Below are 13,196 nucleotides of genomic sequence, written 5' to 3'. Positions count from 1 at the left end.
TCACGACCCTCCGAGGATGGACGGGAGCTAAAGACGGAGGCAGGAGGGAGCGCCATCGCCGACAGTTTACTCCCAGTCAACAGGAGAACATTGTGATGAAGGAGATGAAAGTAACAGGTGAGGACGTCTCCCTCCAGCATTCAGAACCAGGCGATGGGTCACTGCAGCCATCACTGATGATGGGGGTATCCCTCACCTGACCAGGGTGAAACACCTCTGAAGTGACTGAATTTACATTTCGTACATTTCTTACGAGTTTCAGGAAGATGTCAGGAGCTGGAAACGGCCCGATGACAAGGTGGCTACGCGGTGGTCTAAATCTAAAGACTCTCGCAGTCTCTGACCCACCGGCGAGCCGCTGATGGAACTCCTCAGAGTCGGGCAGACTGCTGGAGCTTGTTGCCGTGTTATGCAAAAGATTCATTACTAATCCTGAGCGGTGGCTCCTCTGAGGGCGACTGTGACAGATGGAGATGAAGGGCAACACGTATGTGTGCTACTGAGCGCTGAGTCTTATGAGTGGGCCTGTCATGGACCTCTGAAGCAGAATGATCCTGGAGCGTCCACATCTGTCTCTCACCCTGGTCCAACAGACCTGGAGTCCCAGGAGTCGAACCGTCAGCCCAGCTGTGGTTACATGGGTTCTGCACTGCTTCACACCTTCTTTTTCTAACTTAGTTCCTCTGAGCCTGACAGCTGTGTTCTCTCACTAATCAGGTCGGATGTCTGGGTACCTCTGGAGGAAGCGGGGGTACGTCTGTCTGTAGGCGAAGCCGGCGCGGCGCACTCGGACATTCTCCAGCAGACCCAGGTACTCCACCTGGTGGCGGCAGCGTTCCTGCTCAAAGAGCAGAGGCGACTTGACATCATTGGGCTTGATGCAGCGCACGTAGTAGGGCTCCTACAGCAGGGGGCAGCAGAGGTGACCACAGGTCAGGGTCCCCTCAGGACTGTGCAGGTATAATATGCAGAAAACAGCCAGCGCCGCTCTGAGGTCTGCGGGCTCCACCGTGACTCCTCACCTTGCAGGCCAGGTTCTCCACCAGTGAGATCATGGAGTTCTTGAAGAGCGTTGCAGCGGTCAACGGGCGCTTGGTGACCTCAGTGATGCTGAGTTTGCCCTCGGGCCACATGGCCTTCAGGACCGGGTTAGAACTGGACAGAACACACCAGCAGAATCAGTAGAGGTTCATATACTTGAGTGAGTACCGAGCAGAGGTGCACAAGACTGAACCAGAGCTCTGTGAGGGCACGTGTGTTTGATTCCTGATGTACGACTCGACCTCACAGACGAGTGCCATCTGGACTCGTGCTGCTGTGCGTTCAGGGGCTGACCTGTTGTACAGCAGCCGCTTGAAGTCCTGGAACAGGGTGTCTTTGTTCTTATCGATGAAACCCACCACAGAGTACCTGTGAAGACACACACACACACACACACACACACACACACAGTCACGGGGGGCTTGATGACATGGTTCTACATGAGTGTGGAAGTGACCCTCAATGAAACAAAAATAAAAAAATATGACATTTTATGATACTTTTTTTCCTACTTTACTTTTGTCTCTAGAGTTACGGCGGCCCTGTTAGAGGGGATCATTCTCTCAAAATCGAGTCAGTAACTGAGCGACACTGACGTGCAGCGACCTGAGCGGCCCAGAAATAACCAGCAGAACAAGACGGGGGTTTCAGCCGGCAGCTCAGAGGCATGAATATGTAAAACTGTGAAAAGAGCCAGAATCATCAGTGAAAGCTTTCTTGAAGAAGTCACGCCGGCGGACACTTACACCACATCTCCTGCATAGTGGCGGATGCGGAAGTCTCGGTCAAACTCCAGAGTTTTGTCAGTCGGCGCGAGCTGCAGTCAGAGAGAGAAGAGGAGTCGAGGTTAGACAAAGATGGGAGTGGCCTGATAGCAACTCTTCACGGCTGAGGACAGAACAACCTCAGACGCTCAGCAGCTCATGGTATGACCCAACGCCAGTGGACCCCCACCAACACACAAACCCAGGGAGCTAAACACAAACGTCAACGGCTGCCATCATTTAACTACCAGCTGTTAGCGTGTCTGCTAGCTGCTATGATTCCAGCCCGCCTGCCTGCCTCTTCTGGGAGCACCTGACGATGACGATGACGGTTCTAGTGTCTCTTCATCAGGAGGGTAATGGAACCGTTGCTCGCTCAGTTAGCACTCAGCGTTAGCGTGCAGGAGAACCAGCTGTGATACGATCACAGCTGTTCAAGCTGATGTGAAGATGGGAGGGGCTTTAGTTGCCCCTTGCTTGAGTGTGATATTGTTTAAAGTCATCCAGAGAAAGAGTGCAATATCTGTGCTTTTGGGGTCATAGGTCACATAAGCAGCCATGACGCTAAATCCACAAGAACACCTGGAAACAGGCCCGAGCTAGAAGAGAGCCAGAGTCTTCTGTTAGTGAAGTCGTCGTAAGTTTTCAGTTCATACATTAAATATAGGACGTGAGCTCCACCCATCACACCAAATATGACATGAATGTGACAAATGAAACCCCGGAGGAGGAGGAGGAGGAGGAGCATCTTGTCTTGGATTAGCTCTCTCGCTCTCTCTCTCCTGCCTCTCTGCACATGGCTCAACAAGAGTTCCCATCAAAGTGTAAAAGTGAACTGAGCTCCATTTCGTTTCCACCAACTCTTTAGTAGAAGTCGCGCGAGTCAAATGAAGCTGCAGCGTTCAGATCCAGCAGAGCAGAAGATACGAGCAGCGCTGTCAGCTGCCATCACGTCTCTCTGGAACCAGGAAGGTTGGACGCAGAGCCAGAGAGACAGAAAAGAGTGAGCTGGACAAAATTCAAGGATGAGGTCAAGAACAGAGAGGGAGAGGGGGAGAGTGAGAGAAGGGGAGGAGGGGGAGGAGAAGTGACGAGAGGAAAGACTGTAAAGGATTAACAGTGAAGACGAGCCCAGCAAGCATGAATGAAGGCGCAGAGATGCGACTCATCAGCATGCAGCGATGGCGTGTCCGTGTTTTTGTTCCATCAGAGGAGGAACACATGAAGATCAGCCTGATCAGCTAAAAGTAAAAACAAAAAGATCCAACACGCCGCATCTCCAGCTGTTAGCTCACCTGAGTCTGCCTCTGCACAACAGCTAATTATTCACCTGAAATGATATTTTCCTGGAGTCATAGCTCCGCCCACACCTGCAGAGTCAAGAGCTGCTTTTTGTTACTTTCCTCTGTGGGCTGAACAGTGCTGCTGCTGGTTAATATCAACAACTGGCTGAATCAGTGCTGGTTTATCAGCACAAGTAACAGCACACACACACACACACGCACACACACACACATCAGAGAACAACAAAGTAAATCTACAGCTGCAGCCTGGACGCTATTTCTGTCAGACAAGCTAGAGATTCACTCTCTCTCTCTGGGACTTTTTCTTCAAAAAGTAGCTAAATGAATCATATCTCTCTCTCTCTCTCTGTCTCTCTCTCTCTCTCTCTCACACACACACACACACGTTTGAGAGGAGACAAACAATCAAATCCTCAGAGATATGGAAGATTTCCATCTGAGGATGAATGAAGCAGTCAGATGAGTCAGCGCCGGGTCTTCGGTACCAGACTGAACCGGCTCACTGGACCAGCGTCTCGTGTTCCTGTGTGCCAGCAGGAGTTTGCTCAGCACAGGAAGCAGTGAGCACGTTTGGAGACTTTCTGGAGACGATCAGATGTGAGAGTGAGACTCGATGTTTCACAGCTCAACATCTTCATTTGTCTCCCAGTAAACCGTCAGAAACAGAGGCACCATCAGACCGCCAGCCTGCATCTGCTGGACGCCACGCAGCCGCCGCCATCCATCACAATCACACTAACACACACACCCTGGCAGCTTCTTTATTAGCACCTGCTGTGTGTTTGGGATTCAGCCTGGCGGTAAGACCGTGTGTGTGTGTGTGTGTGTGTGTGTGTGTGTGTGTGTAGAGAGAGGGTGAACTAACAGAGCTAGAACAAGGTCAGAATAATGAGAGCAGGAAATGAGGACAGGGGAACGGAGGTGAGGTACGAGAGGAACACTTCCCATATTCCGAATCAACAAGAGCAAAGAGAAACCCCGAGACAGAGTAGAATCATCAATACCACTCGCAGTCGCAGTAGTAGAAGCTTCTACTACTGCGACTGCGAGTAGTATCAATAATAAAAATAGTAATCAGACATTTTTGGGTATTCTTCTATAAAACTAAGAGGTCTTTCTGAGAAACAAAATATCTGCCGTCATGTTAATGTCTCCCGTTCAGGTCTGGGTCCTCTGTCAGTCCTCCTGGACTTCAGCAGGACACAGCCGGACCACCTGGGGCGTGGCATCTGACCGTCCCCGGACCCGTCCAGAGTTCACAGCGGGACCAGGACGAGGGTTCTACTGAGCGGCAGCTGTCAGGGTTTTACACGCTCAGAGTATCCAGGTCCTCCCTCCGGAGGCGCTTGTCAGAGACACCAGTCCTCACACCATCTCCGCACTCACACAAACACACACACACACACCCTGGTGGCTCTGTTGGGTCCATACACACTCACACAACCTTCAGATGAATGAGTGACTATCAGTGGTGTCTCAGCTCGGTGAGCGAGGACAGTTCAGCAGCAGCGGGTCAACGAGAGTCAAAGATGAAGGAGCTGCAGCAGCAGAATCGTTTCCCTCCAGGCTCAGCACACTTCTACATTCACCAGCAACTGATGAATTTATAATGACGCTGAGACGCCTCAACCCACCAGAAACCACCCCCATCATGAGAAAGTTTGCGTAGTCAACATTTCTCTCCTCCTCACTTCCTCTCACCTCCTTCTCTTGATAAGTGATCAACAGCGCGTGAACGCCCTCCAGCATCCTCCTCTCATTAAATGTGACCGACGTCAATCCACTGAGCACGTGCAGCAGCATCTCGTGAATGTATGCACAGCACAGATCGTGTTACAGGACCGTCTCCTGGAATAGATGTCTGACTCAGCTACTTCCTCGCCATCTTTCTCTCGTCTCCTCGCTTCCTGGCAGAGATTTGAACATCGATGTTGATCACAGTGATAAATATATTTGTTTAATGGCCAGACAACGCTGACAAGACCCGGTTTAGGGCCCAGAACCAAGGAAGAAAACACACAGAAGTCTTCAGAGACTCGGTGGCGAAAACGACACACAAAAGCAAAAGAATGTGTTGTGATAACACATGAAGGGACTTGAGACTGGCGTTTGAGTTGAGGCCAGGCGCCAGCTCATCAGCCTTCCTCTCCTTCCCAGCTCGCCCCTCCCACTCTCCTCATCTTTTATCAACTCCAACTCCAGCATGCCTGCCCTGCCAGCCAGACCTGAGGGGGAACTGCTGAGTTCATGAGTCCATGCTAACGCTGCAACGGCCTGGTTATGATGATCATTTCTTTCTCTTGGCTGAGAGTCATTCAACAGGCGCCTGCTCCACCTCAGTGGAAGACATGAATGGACATTTGCACACATACAAGCACACGTCTGTGTCGTTTTAAAAGGTCAAACATGCACGTGAACCTACTGTTTACCACTGAAATCTTAATAACTGTTGTTCCTTTTTGATGCAATCAATACATCTATCGATGGATGAAGCTATGCTAACGCTTCCCACCCACTACCATTCACTGTGCTAAGCTAACAAGCATGGGTCCAAGCTCCCTAGAAGAGGGTCTATCTTCTTGTCTGTAACGTTTATAAGGCTGAGACGTGGTGGCGTTTGGCCCGACAAGTATCTGCTCAAAGTTAGACGACATCACAGTCCCATGGGACAGATCCAGGAATCGCCCCCCCCCCCCCCCCGCCTCCGCGACTTGATTGTTTTGGGCTGGGTTGTTATCTGCTCTGATCCTGGTGACTTCAAGCAGACCAACAAAAGTAGACTTTGCTGATGTTGCCTGGCAACACGTCTCCAGGCAGTACAGAGAGGATCTGTGGCCGGTTCTGTCAGCTAGAGCACTGTAACATTTAACCTTTCAATCATGTCTGCTGTCAGAGGAGCGACAGCGATGGCGGTCTGGGATGACGGCGCTCCTCAGATCGATGCGGCCGCAGGTCCACCAGCATGAGTTTTCTGAGTATTCACTCCTCAGACCACATAGGAACATCTCGTTGCCACAACAACCCTCTGAAACAATGCCTTACCACTTACACTTGATCTCGTCTGCCCATGAAGAGGTTCAACTTCACTCATTCATTTTCACCACATCACCATAACCCCCCCCCCCCACACACACACACACACACAGACACACACCTGGGCCAAAAACAGCAGCAGCAGCTCGGGACCCTCCCATTGGCTAGTAGTGACATCACTAGAGCAAAGTGTTGAGTCAGAGTCTGTAACCTGACAGCTGGCACCCTCTAGTGTCCTCACAGGGAATCACACTCATTTTCAAAATCATGTTCAACAGCACAGAAACATGGATCACATAAACGATGATGTCACGTCACCTGATCTGACCTGGATGTTATCACAATAAAGTGGCTTAGGTCTGTGCAGCAGGAGAGACCATGAACGTGAATGAGACCGCGAGTCTTCCTCATTACCACAACGAACCGCATCAGAATCCTGTGGCACGCGCCGCGATTCGCTGAGCAACCTAATCTGGTTCCTCAGATTACAACGACCACTTCCTGCATCCTCCCAGATGCTCGACTGTGTTCCATGATTCTGACGAGAAATGATCCGGTTCTGGGTTCAGATAGAGGACCAGCAGTGGGCGGGGTTAAACCAACAGTACACTGTTACTGACCATGAAAATGGAGCTTGTGATCTACAACTGGACCCAACGACTTCTTTTCAAGACACTGACATTATGTCCTGTCATCAGTATTAACAATAATGGTCAGGGGTCAAAGGTCAGATGTGTGTGTAGACCTTCTGACCTTGCGGCTGGTGTAGTGGGCGTGTTTGGCCAGCTTGCCGTTGAGTCCTTGCAGGAAAACTTCGTCGGTGACTTTACCAACATTCATGCAGGCTTCGTCCAACACAGAGAAGATTCCTTTATGCTGCTGCTCCACCAGGTCCACGATGATCTGATTATTGAAGTAATCAATCTGACAACAGGACGAGAGGAAGACGTTAGCATGGTAATGTATGAAGGCTGGGCAGCTGCTCGTTAGCTTAGCCTTATGACTGGTAGTGAGTGGCAAGTGCTAGCATCAACGAGCCCAAGTCCAGGCTAGTTAGCTTAGCGCAGTGGCTGGTAGTGGGTGGAAGTGTTAGCATCAGCTGGCTCAGGTCCAGGCTAGTTAGCTTAGCCCAGCGGCTGGTAGTGGGTGGAAGTGTTAGCATCAGCTAGCTCAGGTCCAGGCTAGTTAGCTTAGCCCAATGGCTGGTAGTGGGTGGAAGTGTTAGCATCAGTTAGCTGAGGTCCAGGCTAGTTAGCTTAGCGCAGTGGCTGGTAGTGGGTGGAAGTGTTAGCATCAGCTAGCTCAGGTCCAGGATGCTGGTGTGTCCAGCAGGAACCCTCCTCCTCATCATCATCATCAGTAGCAGCAGTCGCTCTTCTAGTCCTCAACAAACCTTTGGTTCTGTTGGCCCAAGTTCCAGTGGAGCTTTGGAGGTGCTGCGTCAAATCACTGCTCCCAGTCAGGAAAGTAGTTCCGGCTACGTGTCTGATTCTACCACTACAACGTCTCCTCATGTTAAACTGGTGTTCATCACCAAGGTTACACACAACCCTCCTGATATTAATGCAGGCAGAGACGGAGCTATGCTAACACTTCCCACCCACTACCAGTCATTATGCTAAGCTAACTAGCCTGGCTCTCAGCTCCCTAGAGGAGGGTCTGTGGGGACAGTGGACAATGAAGTGGCGGACACCCAGATTATTAATCATTCAAATTTTCCCATTTTCTGAATGAGGCTGTAAAAGTTTCTTCTAGATTATTCTGAAGGTCAAAGACAACAGAGATGTTTGAACTGATTTGGTAAAATCCCAGTCTCGTGAAATGAAAACAGGAATGTTGGTGGGCCAACGGCTGCGCTCACGTGTTTCCAGGGGATTCCCTCTCGCTGGTACTCCTCCTGCTCCTGCTTCAGCACCAGCTGGATGAACAGCTGCTGCAGCTTCTCGTTGCAGTAGTTGATGCAGAACTGCTCAAAGCTGCAGCGCAACAACAGAACAAGAGTGTTGTGTCTCACATCACCACACGTGATATCTTGTCGTGGCCGAACGCTCCGTCTCCAAACCTGTTGTTCTGGAAAATCTCGAAGCCGTAGATGTCCAGCACCCCGATGACCGTGTTCTTCCCGTGGACTCTGGCATCGTAGTTTTTCACCTCAATGATGTCATTGATGCGTCCGACGATCCAGCAGAAGAGGCGGTCATACATGGCCTAAAGATGACACAAGACGAAGCGTCAGGCGTGGGCGGAGCCAGCGGGTGAGCTAATGCCTCCGAGACAATTCAGCTACACATCAGCTTAGAATGTCAAAACAGTCAAAGGTCAGAAGTGCTGGTCTCGAAGCCGCCACCCACACAAACAGCGTTCTACTCGTTCTTCAGAGTCATAACAGTGTAAGTCTGGCTGGTGTCAGAACAGATGACCAACAATGTCTCATTTTCTCCCCTCCCACCTTGGCGAGAGCGTCCCGCCCATAGCCGGCCTCCTGGGCTGTGTGCTGCTTCTCGATGACGTCGCGGCCCGTCGCCACCGTACGGTAGAGCAACGCCTTCTCCACATTCTCCTCTTTGGTGGTCAGCAGATCTTTGATCACGGACACCAGCTTAGTGTTCTCTATCAAGGTCACGTCACCGTCCACGCCAAAGGTCAGGTTCCCCTGAGAGAGAGAGCGAGCGAGCGAGACAGAGAGACAGAGAGAGAGACAGACAGATAGAGAGAGAGAGAGAGAGACAGGGAGAAAGAGAGAGAGAGACAGGGAGAAAGAGAGAGAGAGAGAGACCTGCTCAACAATGAATCAAGTAACACAAACAAATGTCTTCACAACATGGCGTCCAATTTAAATGTGTCTAAGACACTCAGGAGATAAAACGCAGCTTCTTAAGAACCTCCAGCAGGTAAACAACCTTCCTGGCTCACCTTAGCTCACCTTAGCTCACCTTAGCTCACGTGAGCTAAGGTGAGCTACAAGAAGAACTTGACGTGTTGTATGTGATCTCGCCTCCATGTGAACTTCTTATGATCTAGTAATAAAATTGGCTGTTCACTTCACAATAATTAATAAAATTAAACATGTTAAATGAAAAAAGGTGATTAGCTCCACCCATGAAGTCATGTGATCAGCAGCCTCGGTGAGTCTGTGAGCGGTTGAACTCTCAATGTTGAGGTTATCATTTTTGACGAGTCCACGCCTGTGCTCTCAGAAGGGCGTCACGTGTTCGTTCCAATCTAAAGTAGTTGTGGATGATAATTAGAGACTTTCAGGACTTCTCATGACCGTGAACACGAACCAATCAAGCAGGTCATGGAAATACGAAGTGCTAATCTGGCGATGACGTCTGGAGCTAAATCCAGCAGGTGTGATCGGATGTTTCCGTTTGTGTGGAGATGAAACAAAGACATTAGCGCTCATCTTTGTTCTGGTCTGGTGGGAAACTGGCAGAAGCAGAATCTGGGAAGGTGGAGCGTTACCAGGTGGAGGATGGTGGCCAGGATCTTGTAGACCGTCTGTATCTCATCCCCAGTGAAGCCGATCACTTTCATGGCGTCGGCCACGGCTTTGAAATCAGCTCCGTCATTGATGCAGGACTGGAGGAAGCAAGCAGAGACAGAGACGTGCCTGAGGATCAGCTGACTCAGCGGTTCTCTGTTCGAGTCACTGCAGCTCCTCGCCCAAACATCAGGTGATGCACAGCAACTCATGCTTCAGATTATTACATTATTAGCACGTACGCTGAAGCTCACCTTAATCTGGCCTCCTACTTTGATGTAGTTGAAGGCCGTTGGGTCTTTCTGGATATGAAGAGAACGTAGCAGAGAATCTGGAGCTCCTCGCAGCAGCTGGACGTCAAAAACACACAGTTACAGAAGCCTCATGACAGGAAGCCTCCCTGGACTCTGGGCTCATATTGATGATACGGACACCTTCCACGCCAGAGTAGCAAAATAAATCATGACAGAACTTAAATATTGCAGTTCCTGTCTTGTCACATCATCAGCATCATCTGTCAGCGTCGTTTGTCTTCAACGAGGTGACAGATGATCCATCACAGCATCGCTGCTAGAAACGTGCGTGTGTGGAGGAGGGTTCTCCAGAGGAGCAGACACTGAACGCACCATCAGTCAATAGAGAGACTGAACGAACCACGACTCCGTCTCCAAACATCGATGACGCACGCAGACAGGAAGGATTACAGGTTGTAAAGACACTTAAACATCCTGTGGTAAAGGATGCCCACTAGGGGGCATTCCAAAGGTGTTCAACACACACACACACACACACACACACACACACACACACACACACACACCTGGTAGAATGAATGGAAGCTCCTCTCTCCTTCCTGCTGGAAAATCACTCTGGACTGTTGGAGAAGAGACAAAGGTCACATTAAAAAAATAAACTGAGGGGGAACAAGAGAGACAAATGTCCTCGCTGTGCTAGGACGGCGACGATGAGGACTGGTGGCGTGGGAGCGGATGTGTGGAGACTCAAACGAAGCCTCAGTTCAGGAGCTTCAGGTGCGTCTGCTTGTTACGTGAGGAGAATCTGAGGGCTGTCAACACTGACACACCTACTGGCTGGAACTCTGCTGCACAGCACCTTCCCTCAGCTACAGGCAGGTTCTGCTGGACATTCAGTGACACACAGCATCTCATCTCTAGAAATGTGGATACAACTTTGTAACATTGTCTGGTTTTAAAAAAGCAACCAGCGTTGCAGTTTAGCTCCTCCTCCTCCATCACTGCACGGGCATTACCTTCTCCAGCAGGTAGTTGTTGATGTGCCCTCCGATGGGGTCGCCCTTGAAGTCAAAGTTGATGTCCATGTACTTGCCGAAGCGGCTGGAGTTGTCGTTGCGGTTGGTTTTGGCGTTGCCGAAGGCTTCCAGGACACAGTTGGACTTCAGCAGCATGTTTTTGACCCTGAAGGAGGGAGAGGAGGCGTTGACCTGGCAGTTTGGGCCTCCAGGAGAGCATCACGTCTGCTGTGACTCCATAATGCTATCCAGGTGTGTGCTACAGTCAGCACACACCTGGATTTGGTCGACTTCACTTAAATATACCGCAGTAAAATCTGCTGAGGACATGTCTGACAGCCCCAGCGAGGCGGAGGAGCGCCGCTGCTCCGTCACTGTCGGCGTCTTCATGTTATAGGTTTGAGGTTTTTATTGGTTTTATCACTCCAGAGGACGACAGCTGAATAAACGCTGACACACTTCCAGAGATGCTGACTCATGGTTGTTGTCCTAAATACGTGAAACGTTGACTCCCTCTTCCTCGGATGTCTCGTACTTGTACATGCTGTACTCAGGTGAGTAAAACTGTATGTTAGGATGTGCAGTACATGAAATATCATCTAACTGTGATATTGTGTCGAGCATTTGTTGTATCGTGTGTTGTGACACACATCTGTTTCCGTTAAATGAGTCATGCACTAAACATGACATCAGATTGATCACATTCTGCTTGAGTGACGGTGAAGCGCTGCTCCTGACCTTCTCAGGCTCGTGTGACGTCAGCTGATCGTTCATGCTGCCATTTGTCTTTTACGCTCGTGTTTTCACCGAATGAGAAGTACAGAACAACTAAAACGTGTCGCTGCTCATCTGTTCAGCCCGGTCGAGTCATCCGGACACTGGTGCTGCGTCTGCGTTTCCCTCCGGAGGGAAACGGTCGGCAGGTTTATCTGCTGATATTTGCTGTTCAGGTGTCGCTGCGCCGTTGACTGGCTCACCTCTCGACCTCCGCCCTCTGATTAGGATTAGTGATGGCAGCGATGTACTGCATTATGTACTTGCTGGCTTCCGTCTTCCCTGCTCCACTTTCCCCTGAAACCCAAACACAATTACACCATAAATATTTGTGGTGTTTACCGCTGGTTCCCTGACCTCCGGAGTTTCAACTGCTTGTTGTAAAGTCGTAACTCCACCAGCCAACCAACCTTCACGCTGTTTTACTTCCCGGTCAGGTCTTCTGTGTACAACACAAACACACTCATGTACGACTGGGCTGTGACTCATGGAGGCCCTCACACCCACCACCACCACCAGGTGGCGCTTCACCCTCCTCAAGCCTTCACCAGGCTGCCACACAGCTTGTGACCACATGAAATATTTGTTTTACAGAATGAAGAGCAACTTTTGTCATTTTCAAGCACGCACATGCTGTCCAGGACATTCCTGAGGAGAGAAACTGGAGGCGGTGCTAGAACGCTCCAGCAGGAACTGCTCTTCATCTCACCGAGTCAGCGGGAGCTCACCTGAGATGACGATACACGTGTCTTTGTTCCTCCTCTTCATGGCCTTGTAAGCAGCGTCGGCAATGGCGAAGAGATGCGGCGGCCTTTCGTACAGCTCGCGGCCCTTGTACTGCTCAATGACATCACGGCCATAGATATTCATGGAGCGGTAGGGGTTAACAGATACCACCACCTCTCCGATGTAGCTGTAGATCCTCCCCTTCTCAAACCTGAGGACAAACGCCATCCAACAGGAGAATGAGAGAAGGCGCTTCCATGTTGATGGCGTGTTTTCACTGTCACACATCAGAGGTTCTTACTAAGAGACATTTTCTCTTTCAGGGAGAAAACAAAAAGCCCTTAAAGAAAGAATAAAGGCTTTCCTCAGTTTCTAATGTGAAACTTGAAAACACGTCGACAGAAACAAAACTATGGTGTTGATGCCTCTCCTTCGTACAATCATCAGGAAAGGTTCTGAGTCGCCGTGACCTCGGCTGGACGTCACCGGTGCTCTCAGGTCCCTGTCAGAGACCTGCAGAGTCACGACCTCGCTTCTCAAAAAACTGGTTGTTGATACAGTGAGGTCTCTTTCATTCTCCAGTTGCCTGCCTGACTTCCTTCCTCTTCAGCGGACGACCAGGGTGCCAGATTCTCCTCACAGATGAAGAATGGCCTCTTTCTTCACGGCTGCCAAACCTCTGCTGCCGCACCGCCAGCCAGAGGCCGAACAGCCTGGAGCAGCGTTAGCACGGCCCTGCTAACTGGTCCAAGACACGCCTGTGACTGATCAACTCAATCAAGTGCTTGTATTTGAAAGAG

At 50.4% G+C, this 13,196-nt stretch overlaps 1 protein-coding gene across 1 annotated transcript in view; it reads right to left on the bottom strand.

Moving 5' to 3' along the window:
• The window catches only part of myo1d (myosin 1D), a 58,240-nt gene that overhangs the window by 29,717 nt on the left and 15,327 nt on the right, over nt 1–13,196 (bottom strand). Inside the window, exons 2-15 of the mRNA XM_086194858.1 lie at nt 12,399–12,607; nt 11,874–11,967; nt 10,897–11,062; nt 10,447–10,500; nt 9,881–9,976; nt 9,608–9,724; nt 8,592–8,795; nt 8,205–8,350; nt 8,004–8,118; nt 6,896–7,066; nt 1,788–1,858; nt 1,336–1,410; nt 1,023–1,155; nt 735–901 (exon numbers count right to left, since the gene is read on the bottom strand). Coding sequence (XP_086050984.1) covers nt 735–901; nt 1,023–1,155; nt 1,336–1,410; nt 1,788–1,858; nt 6,896–7,066; nt 8,004–8,118; nt 8,205–8,350; nt 8,592–8,795; nt 9,608–9,724; nt 9,881–9,976; nt 10,447–10,500; nt 10,897–11,062; nt 11,874–11,967; nt 12,399–12,607 — 1,818 coding nt within the window. The remainder of the gene's footprint in view (nt 1–734; nt 902–1,022; nt 1,156–1,335; nt 1,411–1,787; nt 1,859–6,895; nt 7,067–8,003; nt 8,119–8,204; nt 8,351–8,591; nt 8,796–9,607; nt 9,725–9,880; nt 9,977–10,446; nt 10,501–10,896; nt 11,063–11,873; nt 11,968–12,398; nt 12,608–13,196) is intronic.

Source organism: Aulostomus chinensis, chromosome 23, assembly GCF_037954235.1.
Source record: "Aulostomus chinensis isolate RoL2024-O1b breed Wild chromosome 23, RoL_Achi_v1.0, whole genome shotgun sequence".
NCBI classification, from domain to species: domain Eukaryota; kingdom Metazoa; phylum Chordata; class Actinopteri; order Syngnathiformes; family Aulostomidae; genus Aulostomus; species Aulostomus chinensis.
This window is presented reverse-complemented; position numbering and strand designations above follow the sequence as displayed.